This window comes from Ursus arctos, unplaced genomic scaffold (genome assembly GCF_023065955.2).
Source record: "Ursus arctos isolate Adak ecotype North America unplaced genomic scaffold, UrsArc2.0 scaffold_29, whole genome shotgun sequence".
Lineage (NCBI taxonomy): Eukaryota > Metazoa > Chordata > Mammalia > Carnivora > Ursidae > Ursus > Ursus arctos.
Genome location: NW_026622974.1, coordinates 17,179,809 through 17,191,848, shown reverse-complemented (window position 1 = coordinate 17,191,848; position 12,040 = coordinate 17,179,809). Strand labels below are relative to the sequence as shown.

Below are 12,040 nucleotides of genomic sequence, written 5' to 3'. Positions count from 1 at the left end.
CCACATTTCTAACTGGGAAGAACATCCGATTTCCAGTTCTGACTTCTCTAATGTAGGACAAATCCGTATTCTGTCGGCCATTTAAATATCCCACCCCTAAATTCTACCCCCTGAAACTGTTAACACACTATAGTTTAACTAAATTGGATTTAAATTTAAAAAAAAGAAAAAAAAAATTCCACCTCTAAACCTAAGCTCTCAAACCAACTTCTTTTGTCTATTAATGTTTATGTACTGGGGCCTCCATTATCGTAAGCTTTCATTTTTGCATTCTCTTTTCCTAATTCCCACTCTCCAACCAACCCCCTCCACCCCCCCACCCCCTGTCTAGGCTAATTCAAAGAGTTCATCTTCCAGAGGTTGGAAGGTGGCAGCAGAATAGGAGGACCGTAGGCTCACCTCATATCATGAGTACAACTAGGTAACTATCAAATCATCCTAAATACCTCAGAAATTGACTGAAGACTGGCAGAACAAACTCCACAACGAAAGGTAGAGAAGAAGCCACATCGAAGAAGGTCGGAAGTGCAGAGCTAAGATTTGAGAGAGAAAGGGGTCGCCACTGCGTAGGGAGAAAGCCGTGGTTGTGGAGAAGAGTAAGAGACAGACTCACTCACAGGCGAGCTCATGGGGAAAAGGAATCCCTATAGCAGTTGGCTTGGAAAGTGAGAGGGGCTGAATTTTTTGAGTTCTTGCAACCAGCAGGGCTTAAAGGCTGGAGTTTTAAAGGTCAGCAGGCTTGGTTAGAGCTCTGGGAGAGGTTGGAGGGTACTGGGGTTGTTGCTCTTGGAGAAAAGGCAGGGCAAATAGTCTGGGAACATAAGCCTGGAAACAGCGATCCGAAGAGTGCCTAGGGCAAACGGTGGAGAGATTATTTGCTCATCTCACCCAGAGAGAGAGCGTTCATGAGACCTTCTCCATGGCCCAGCATATGCACGGAGTCACCTGTGGGAAGCAGTGCAACACTGACATCTGCTACCTAACTTGCTTATACCACACACTGTCCCCCTGACACTCTGGTGGAATTGCCCTTCCCACTCACCCTGCCTCAGTCCCAGAGCTCAGACCCCATCCCCCAGAAAGCCAGCTCAAACACCTGCTCACACCACGCTCGAACTCAGGAGTTTCGTAGAGCCTCAGTCCTGGCAGCCGTAGCAGTAAGTCTCGTTTCACAAACAGACCAGAGCACGCTTAGTTAAAACATGCCAAGATTCAGGCCAGGGACCAAACACTGCTCACAAACCGGCAAAGACAGCTTTTGCAGACGACTGGCCTGAAGGATAAAGCAGCCAGGACAAAATAGCAGAGCTCACAGAGCACACTTTGGAAACACTCCCAGAAGCACCAGGCCCTGGGGAACGGAGGGCACTACATGGCAGGGCACTATAGGACCACTTCTTCGTAAGGCCATTAACCACAAAACAGGAGATAGAGCTGACTTTCCTAACACAGAGAAAGAGACACAGAGACTTAGACAAAATGAGAACAGGGAAAAACTTATCCCAAACAGAAGAACAGGACAAGGCCATGGCCAAAGATCTAAGCAAAACAGATAAAGGTAACATGCCTGGTAGAGAATTTAAAGTGATGATCATAAGGATACTCACTGGACTAGAGAAAAGAGTGGAGGACATGAGTGAGACCTTTAATAGAGACAAGGAGTAACATAGAAGAGAAAAAGGCATAATACACGAAATAAGAAACACACCTGATGGAGTGAACAGCAGGCTGGAAGAAGCAGAGGAATGAATTAATGACACAGAAGACAGAGTAATAGAAAGTAATCATGCTGAACAAAAGACAGAAAAAAGAATTATAAAAAATAAGAACAGACTTAGGGAACTCAGTCTCCATCAAACATAGTAACATTCATATTATAGGAGTCCCAGAATAAGAAGGAAAGAGAGAGAGAAGGGGGCAGATAATTTATTTGAAGAGATAATAGCTGAAAACTTTTGTAATCTGAGGAAGGAAAAAGATATGCAGATCCAGGAGGCACAGAGAACTCTCATCAAAATCAACAAAAGCAGACTGACACGAAGACCTATCATAACTAAATTAGCAAAATATACTGAGAAAAAATTTCAAAAGCAGCAAGACAAAAGAAGACAGTAACTTCCAAGGGAAAATCCATAAGGCTAGCAGGACATTATTTTTAGCAGAACCTTCCCAAGCCAGAAGGGAGTGCTATGATATATTCAAAGTACTGAACGGGAAAAATTTGCAGCAAAAATACTCTATCCAGCAAAGCTATCACTCTGAATAGAAGCAGAGATAAAGAGTTTCCCAGACAAACAAAAACTAAAGTAGTTCATGACTACTAAACCAGCTCTGCAAGAAATATTAAAGGGGACACACTAAGTGGAAGAGACCAGAAATGACAGTATAAGAGTAGGAAACACAAAAGCAGTAAAAATGAGTATTTCTGTAAAAAATTAGTCAAGGAACTCACAAAATAATAGAATAGAAAATATAACAGCATATACCTAAAAAGTGGGAAAGAAAGGACTAAAGAATGGGTTCAAACTTAAACAACAATCAACTTAACATAGACTGCTATACGCAAAAGAGACTATACACAAACCTAATGGAAACCACATATCAAAAACCACTAATAAGTATGCAAAGAATAAAGAAAAAGAAATCCTAATATATCACTAAAGAAAAGAAGCAAACTATGAAAGGGAGAAGAAAGGATCACAAAAAATGTTCAAAAACAACCACAAAACAAATAATAAAATGACAATAAATACATATCTATCAATAATTACTTTGAATGTAAATAGACTAAACACTCCAATCAGAAGACAAAGGGTGACAGAATGGGAAAGAAAAGGAAGAAAAGAAAGAAAGAAAAGAAAAGACCCACTACATGTGGCCTACAAGAGACCCATTTTAGACCTAAAGACACCCACATATTGGAAGTAAAGGGATGTAGAAACATCTAATGCAAATGTATGTCAAAAGAAAGCTAGATTATGGCTCAGTCCGTTAAGCGTCTGCCTTTGGATCAGGTCATGATCCCGGGGTCCTGGGATGGAGTCCCACATCGGGCCACCTGCTTGGTGGGGAGCCTGCTTCTTCTGCCTCTGCCTCTCTCTCTCTCTCTCATGAATAAATAAATAAAATCTTTGAAAAAAAAAAAAGAAAGAAAGAAAGAAAAAGAGCTGGAGTAGCAATACTTATACTGGACAAAACAGACTTCAAAATAAAGACCATAACAAAAGACAAAGGGCACTATATCATAATAAAGGGGACAATCCAACAAGAAGACATAACAATTGCAAATATTTATGAATTCAACATAGGAGCACCAAATACATTAAACAGTTAATAACAAACATAAAGAAACTAATCAATAATAACACAATAACGGTAGGGGACCTTAACATCCCACTTACAACAATGAACAGATCATCTAAACAGAAAATCAGCAAGGAAACAATGACTTTGAATGACACACTAGAAGAGATGTATTTAACAGATATAGTCGGAACATTCCATTCTAAAACAGAAGAATACACATTCTTTTCAAGTGCACACGGAACTTTCTCTAGAACAGATCACATATTAGCCCGTGAAACAACTCTGAACAAATTCAAGATACCACCCATCTTTTCTGACCACAACACTATGAAACTAGAAGTCAAAAACTAGAAAAAATCTGGAAAGATCACAAATACAAGGAGCTTAAACAACATGCTACTAAACAATGAACGAGTCGACCAGGAAATAAAAGAAGAAATAAAGTACATGGAAACAAATGAAGATGAAAACATGATGGCCCAAAACTTCTGGGACGCAGCAAAAGTAGTTCTAGGAGGAAAATATATGGCAATACAGGCCTACCTCAAGAAGAAGAAAAATCTCAAATAAACAATCTTATACTAAAGGAGGTAGAAAAGAGCAATAAACAAAACCTAAAGCCAGCAGAAGGAAGGAAACAATAATGATTAGAGCAGAAATAAATATTTAGAAACTAAAAAAAAAAAAAAAAAACAGATCAATGAAACGAGAAGCTGGTTCTTTGAAATAATCAATAAAATTGAAAAACCTTTAGCCAGACCTATCAAAAATAAAAGAGAAAGGACTCAAATAAAATTACAAATGAGAAGGAGAAATAACAACCAACACCACAGAAATACAAATAATAAGAGAATATTATGAAAAACAGTATGCCAGCAAACCTAGAAGAAATAGATAAATACCTAGAAACATAAACTACCAAAACTGAAACAGGAAGAAAAAGAAAAGTTGAACAGACCAATTAGCAGAAAAGAAATTGAATACATAATCAAAAAACTCCCAAAAGTCCTCAGCCAGATGGCTTCACAGGCAAATTCTACCAAACATTTAAGGAAGAGTTAGTACCTATTCTTTCCAAACTATTCCAAAATACAGAAAAGGAAAAACTTTCAAACTCATTCTATGAGGACAGCATTACCCTGATACCAAAACCAGATAAAGACTCTACTGAAAAAAAAAAAGAAAAGAAAAGAAAAGAAAAATACAGGCCAATACCCCTGAAGAGCAGAGAAGCAAAAATTCTCAACAAAATACAAATCCAGCAATACATTTAAAAAGCCATCCACCATGATCAAGTGAGATTTATTCATGGGATGCAAAGGTGATTCAACATTCCCAAATCAATCAACATGACACATCACATCAAAAAGCAAATAAGTAAGAACCATTTGATCATTTCAATGGATGAAAAAAAAAGCATTTGACAAAGTGCAACATCTATTCATAATAAAAACCTTCAACAAAGTAGGTTTAGAGGGAACATCCTTCAACATAATAAAAGCCATACTGAAAAATCAATAGCTAACACCATCATTAATAGGGAAAAACTGAGACCTTTTCCTCTATGGTCAGGAATAAGACAGGGATGTCCACTCTCACCACTTTTTTTTTTTTAAGATTTTATTTATTTATTTTGACAGAGAGAGACAGCCAGCGAGAGAGGGAACACAAGCAGGGGGAGTGGGAGAGGAAGAAGCAGGCTCCTAGCAGAGGAGCCTGATGTGGGGCTCGATCCCGGAATGCTGGGATCACGCCCTGAGCCGAAGGCAGACGCTTAACGACTGCGCCACCCAGGTGCCCCTCACCACTGTTATTTAACACAGTACTAGCAGTTCTAGTCTTAGCAATCAGAGAACACAAAAGAAATAAAAGGCATCCAAATCAGCAAGAAAGAAGTCAAACCATCACCATTTGCGGATGACATGATACTCTATATAGAAAACCCAGAAGACTCCACCAGAAAACAGCTAGAACTGATAAACAAATTCAGCAAAGTTGCAGGATACAAAATCAATGTACAGAAATATGTTGCATTTCTATACAACAATAATGAAGCAGCAGAAACCGAAATTAAGAAAACAATCCCATTTACAATGGCATGAAAAGTAATGAGACACGTAGGAATAAACCTAAACGAAGAGATGAAAGACCTGAAACACTGATGAAATAAACTGAAGATGACACAAAGATATGTGAAGACATTCCATGCTCATGGACTGGAAGAACAAATACTGCTAAAATGTCTATACTACCCAAAGCAATCTATACATTTAATGCAATCCCTATCAAAATACCAACAGGATCTTTCACAAAACTAGAACAAATAATCCTTAAATTTGTATGGAATGACAAAGAACCCTCAATAGCCAAGGTAATCTTGAAAAAGAAAGCTGGAGGCTCACAATTCCACACTTCGAGTTATATTACAAAGCTCTAGTGGTCAAAACACTATGGTACTGGCATAAAAATAGACACAAACATCAATGGAACAGAATAGAAAACCCAGAAATAAGACCACAATTAATGGTCAATTAATCTTTGAAAGCAGAAACTACCCAATGGGAAAAAGATGGTCTCTTCAACAAATGGTATTGGGAAAACAGCCACATGCAAAGGAATGAAACTGGACCACTTTTTCTTACACTAAACACAAAAATAAATTCAAAATGGATTAAAGACCTAAATGTGAGACCTGAAACCATCAAAATCCTAGAAGAGAACACAGGCAGTAAGTAACCTCTGTGACATTGGCTGTAGCAATTTTTTTCTAGTTATGTCTCCTGAGGCAAGGGAAACAAAGTAAAAATAAACTATTGGGATTACATCAAAATGAAAAGCTTCTGTATAGCAAAGGAAACACCAACAAAATTAAAAGGCAACCTATGGAATGCGAGTAGATATCTGCAATAACATATCCAATAAAGGGTTAGTATCCAAAACACAGAAAGAACTTATAAAACTCAACACCCCAAAAATGAATAATTTAATTAAAAATGGGCAAGAGACATGAACAGGCATTTCTCCAAAGAAGACACATAGATGGCCAAGAGATGCATTAAAAGACCTTCATATCATCACTTATCATCTGGGAAATGCAAATCAAAACTACAATATCACCTCACATCTGTCAGAATGGCTAAAATCAACAATACAAGAAATAATAAGTGTTGGCAAGGATGTGGAGAAAAGGGAACCCTCTTGCCCTGTTGGTGGGAATGCAAACTGGTGCGGCCACTCTGGAAAACAGTATGGTGGTTCCTCAAAATGTTACAAAGTAGAATTACCTTATGATCCAGCAATTACACTACTAGGTATTTACTTAAAGGATACAAAATTACAGATTTGAAGGGATACTGTACCCCAATGTTGACAGCAGCATTATGAACAATAGCCAAATTATGGAAAGAGCCCAAATTCATCAACTGATGAATGGATAAAAAAGATGTGGTTTACACACACACACACACACACACACACACACACACACACACACACAGTGGAATATTACTCAGCCATCACAAAGAATGAAATTTTGACATTTGCAATGACATGGACAGAACTAGAGTGTATTACACTAAGTGAAATAAGACAGCTGGAGAAAGACAAATACCATATGATCTCACTCATATGTAGAATTTAAGAAAGAAAACAGATGAACATATGGGAAGGGGGGAAAAGAAAAAAAGGAGAGAGGGAAACAAGCCATAAGAGACTCTTAATGTTAGAAAACAGACTGAGGAGGGGATGGGCTACATGGGGGAGGGGTATTAAGGAGGGCACCTGTTATGTTGAGCACTGGGTGTTGTATGTAAGTGATGAATCACTGAATTCTACTCCAGAAACCAATACTGCACTGTATGTTAACTACCTAAAATTTAAATTTAAAAAAAGGTTAAAAATAGATCTACCTTATGATCCAGCAATCACGCTAGTTAGGTATTTACCCAAAGAATACAAAAACACAAATTCAAAAGCATACATGCACCCCTATTTCATAGTAGCATTATTTACAATAGCCAAAATATGGAAGCAGCCAAAGTGTCCATTGACTAACAAACAGATGAAGAAGATGTGGTATATATACACAATGGAATATTATTCAGCCATAAGAAAGAATGAAATCTTGCCATTTGCAAGGACATGAATGGAGCTAGAATGAATAATACTAAGCAAAATAAGTCAGAGAATGACAAATACTGTATGATTTTACTCATATGTGGAATTTAAGAAACAAAAGAACAAAGAAGAAAGAGAGACACAAACCAAGAAACAGACTCTTAACTCTAGAGAACAAACTGAGGGTTACCAGGGCGGGGGCGTTGAGAGGATGGCTTAAATAAGTGATGGGGATTAAGGAGTACACTTGTTCTGAAGAGCACCAGATGATGTACGGGATTACTGAACCACTATATTGTATACCTGAAATGCGTATTATACCGTATGTTAACTAACTAGGATTAAGATAAAAGCATTAAAAGAAAAAAAAGAGTATCTCTTCCAGACGGTGTTCCTTGGTGTCCCCATCTGCTTATAGTTCCTCCTCTTCAGAAAAGCTACGACATTCTATGTGTACCTCTCTCATTACACTTGGCATATGTTTTCCCCCAGACTCTGGTTCAGGAGGAGCTGGATTTATAGGACTCTCTGCATCTTAAAACAGTACCTGGAGCACTGCCTTACCCAGAGTACTATAAAACTCTTAAGATTTGAACTGAATTATCTAAATTCAATCTAAATTTTGGACACAGTAAAAGAAGTAGGGCTTCTAGAGTATTTACTTTAAGAAAAAATAATTAAGGATACATAATGATTTGGCTGTTCCGGCTCTAAAACATATCTTGTTCTTCTTAAGCTAAGGAAGCTGATGCCCCTCTTGAACTCCTCAAACTCCAAGGCACCTCGAAAGCACATTGTGCAGCAATGCCACAATATTTTTTAAAGCACATTTAGTAAATTACTCTTAAATATTTCGTTTTACATGTGGGTACTTCTTTTTTTTTTAATCTCTATTATTTACAAGAAAAGCATTTTGGCAGATTATTCAACCTAATGAACTATCATCAGAAGTGCAGATTTAACACAGTAAGAGGTGATGCCTATCAGAACATTCAGCCCCTATATTATCTTCTGCTTTAACCTACATGCGGCACAGAAAACAATTTCCCAAAATATGATGGCATTAATTTTCAGCTTCATTAACATGCTTCAATGCATTGCTCTAAAAATGTATTTTTTTTTTAATGTTCCTAATTGAGACAGTAAAACAAACAGAGAAAAAAAGGCTTCCAGATTTATTACCAAGAAAAGAATGCAGCCTAGCAGACAGAAGAACTAGAATTTCCAAGGACTCGACACTGCGCAAGTCAAGGCTTTGGCTTCCTCCACCTAGGAAATAGGGTGTGTGGTGTGAGGCCTGACAAACATTCAGAGAAACAGAGGAACAGTGCGGCACCTCATTACTGAGGATGCCCGGCAGAATCTGACCTACCTGGTGTATCCCTCCGGGAGAGATCTTGTAGGACTGCAACTTCTGCTTCAGCAGCTCCGGATCACTGTGACGAAATGGGCACCCTGACAACAAAACACAAGCCAGCACACACCAACAAGGTTATTTACCTGGGACTTGGTACAATACCACACTCGAGAGACTGTCTAAGCTCCCCTTAATTGTCTAACAGCTTATTAATAAAAAAGTTAATTGCCCATGGGTGCAACTGCTTTCCTCTCTTCATCTAAATGACGACTTAGTTGTACGGTTATCAGGGTACTACAGGCTCAAGAGTTACATAAAACATGACAGCATTCTCAGGTGAAGTTGCCCATTCACTAGGAAGAGGAGACAGTTTTAATTATGCTACTTGCTAACAAGCAGAGATAATCACAAAGCTGTAGTTTATCTAAAAACTATACAATCTCAAATTTTATTCGTATCTTAAAAATTTTAAATTAAAAAAAATATAATTTAAAAATTACATTAAAAGCCTAGAAGGAAGATAATGCAAACAAAAAGAAAAATGTATAAACTCTAAGAAACATAAAAATCTCACATCACTTTCAGATGTAAATTTTATGTCTATTTCCCACAGAATAAAATCCATATAAATTTAGAGGAATCATGGTTAGGAATGAGACGGACAAACAGAAAAGTGTTTCATAGGAAAATAACTTACAACAGATACATGTTATCTCTGTATTATTTCACGAGTAACACAATAATAAAGATGGACTACTAAAATATTTGCATAAATAAGAACACGAAGAACTAAAATGTAAAAGTTGTATTACCAGGCCAAAATCTAGATAAGTTCAGATATTTTAATAAGATGCTGCAATGGTAAATCAAAATACCTTATTTTAAAATTTAATATAGGAAGCCAGACTACTTTTTTTTAGGTACTCAGATGCTGGATCTGTAAGTTAATATGGAACAATTGTGCATTTTTAATGAAATCAACGGGAAATTGGTTGCAGCAAAAATAGAAAAAAGCCTAGATGCCAAACAAATGTGTTTACCAAAAATCATAACTATAAATAAAAACATCCATGATAACAGTATGGACTCCTACAAATAAAAAAATTCACAAAATGCATTGCTTATACTTCATTCAGATTAAAACTGTAATAATTTTTAGTATAAGGAAACATACTGAGAAGCTGTGTAACACCTGGTTAAGAGTTTGGAGCTAAATGCCTGTGTTTGAATCTCAGTTTACCACTTACTAGGCGGGGGAGACCATAGGCACATTTTGTATCTCGTTGCTGACTCAGCTTCACTTTCTGTCAAGTGAGGGAAATAACCACTCACAGAACTCTTGCAAGAATGGAGTAAAGCTCTTATATGCTCCTGGCACACAGTAAACATTCAACATATAGTAGCTATCATTATGATTCTCAAAAAGACCCATTCTGATGATGAAATTGCAAAAGATCCCAAAAAGAAAGAAATGAGGCTGCACCAGGAGTTCTTGGTTAAGCCCAGAATTATAAGAACACAGAAAGGAGATTAACTGAATTATCCAAATCACATTTGAAATAAGGACTGTATCTGTATGAAAAGGTAACAAAGGTCAAAGCCAAGAAGAAAATGAAAATTGCCAAGGTACTAAAATTTATTTAAAAAGTGTTCTAAAGTTACACTGACAATAACCAGAAGAGAAAAGAATCTTAGAGAAGCTGGTGTTATTTTAACAGATGACAGAAAGTAAGTAAAACTCAGTAACTTCTGTTTATTTTGTTTCTATCTTCCACATCACTTTCTCTGATGTGGCATTTTTTAGTGCTCTGGACATGTGAAACATCTTCCTTAAAATTCTGTTTGTGATTATTTGATCTTAATCCCTAACAGCCTAAAAGTATATAATCTTCTAAAAAATAATTCCATTCAAGATGCTAAAACAACAATTAACATTCTTATACACGTTAAAAAAAAATGCCAAAACAAAAAAAAGTTTCAACACATACTGCAGTAAGCTTTAGTAATCTAAAAGATTTACTAATGGACTATGAAGATCCCTCTCTGACATACTAGACAAATGAGGAGCTTTTCAAGGTATTCTCAGATAATTATTTTAGAAAAAAGTCACTGAACTCAGAAATCCACAAAAAAACAGTTCAGACTTTTTTTTTCTAACTTACAATAACTGAGGTGAATTGATAGAGGTTCGATACCACAACTTGCTAAATTCCTCACTTAATCTTTGTTAATCACATGATAGTAATGAAAATAAAACACACCTTTTCTCAGTAATCTTTTGAAAATTAATCAATCAACTATTCTAAAATTCAAGGTACTCAATGTCAAAAACTTTTGAAGAACCTGTATCAGTCTCCTACTCAGGAGAGAAACAGAAGACAGCAGGTGAAGGGGGGAAACAGAACTGAAGAGCCTGGTCCAGCACCATCCGAAGCATAGCTGCATAAATTCTCTTGCTGACCTAGTTCAGTGTAAGACAGATCACCAGAAGAGCAGCGGAGCGCTAGCTTGACACTGCCGACTGACATAAACTACAGGTGATGCGGTGATGCAAAAAGCCATCCCACTGTCTGTTTCCCGCAGAGCTCACGGGTTTCTACACTTCACGAACATACATCTGATGGAAGCACTTACCATGATAATCCCCTTGGCTCGGTGGATTGGTTAGAATAATCTTCAGGCAACTGAAGGGCGTATAGTCTGTCCTCTTGCCTTCCTTTCCGAAGCTATGGCGGATATTGTAAGAGTAGCCTTTATCAAACTAATTGGAGGAAAAAGAGACAAAGTAAGCCAATATCGTGTCAGCAGTGCCAGCTAGAATCAGAGTACAAAATGGTTTTTTTCTAGAATAAATTCAGCATTCATTGGCAGATGTACATATCATATACATCATTTGAGTCCATGTATAAATAAATTTTTAAAAATTTGTTATGGGAAACAAATTTCTCAGGTAGAAACAGAAAATGTTTTTGTATGTTTAAAGAGAATAATCCTTTCCTAAGAACAATCAATTCACCCATTTCTTGGTTTGATTCCAGAGATTACACTGGATATATAGCAGTTTAGTCTCTTCCCTACCCTCTTATCCTAGTACTCCCTGAATTCATCTATCCTACCTATTCTACTTCTGAAATGCCTTCTAACATAATTATTCCCTTCCTCTGTATTCTCACTATACAAAGCAAGAAGCAGATGTTTGATGAATGAACTACTACAATTGTCTCCGACCTGGAATTCCTGACTCCATGTTTCTAAAGCCAG

The 12,040-nt window shown here is 37.1% G+C and overlaps 1 protein-coding gene across 3 annotated transcripts in view; it reads right to left on the bottom strand.

The window, feature by feature from the left end:
- PRIM2 (DNA primase subunit 2) overlaps positions 1-12,040 on the bottom strand; it is a 341,343-nt gene that overhangs the window by 37,383 nt on the left and 291,920 nt on the right. For all 3 annotated transcript variants that reach the window (XM_044387132.3, XM_026507150.4, XM_057303874.1), the window contains 2 exons: positions 11,414-11,540; positions 8,795-8,877 (listed from right to left, as the gene is read on the bottom strand). In XM_044387132.3, coding sequence (XP_044243067.1) covers positions 8,795-8,877; positions 11,414-11,540 — 210 coding nt within the window. The remainder of the gene's footprint in view (positions 1-8,794; positions 8,878-11,413; positions 11,541-12,040) is intronic.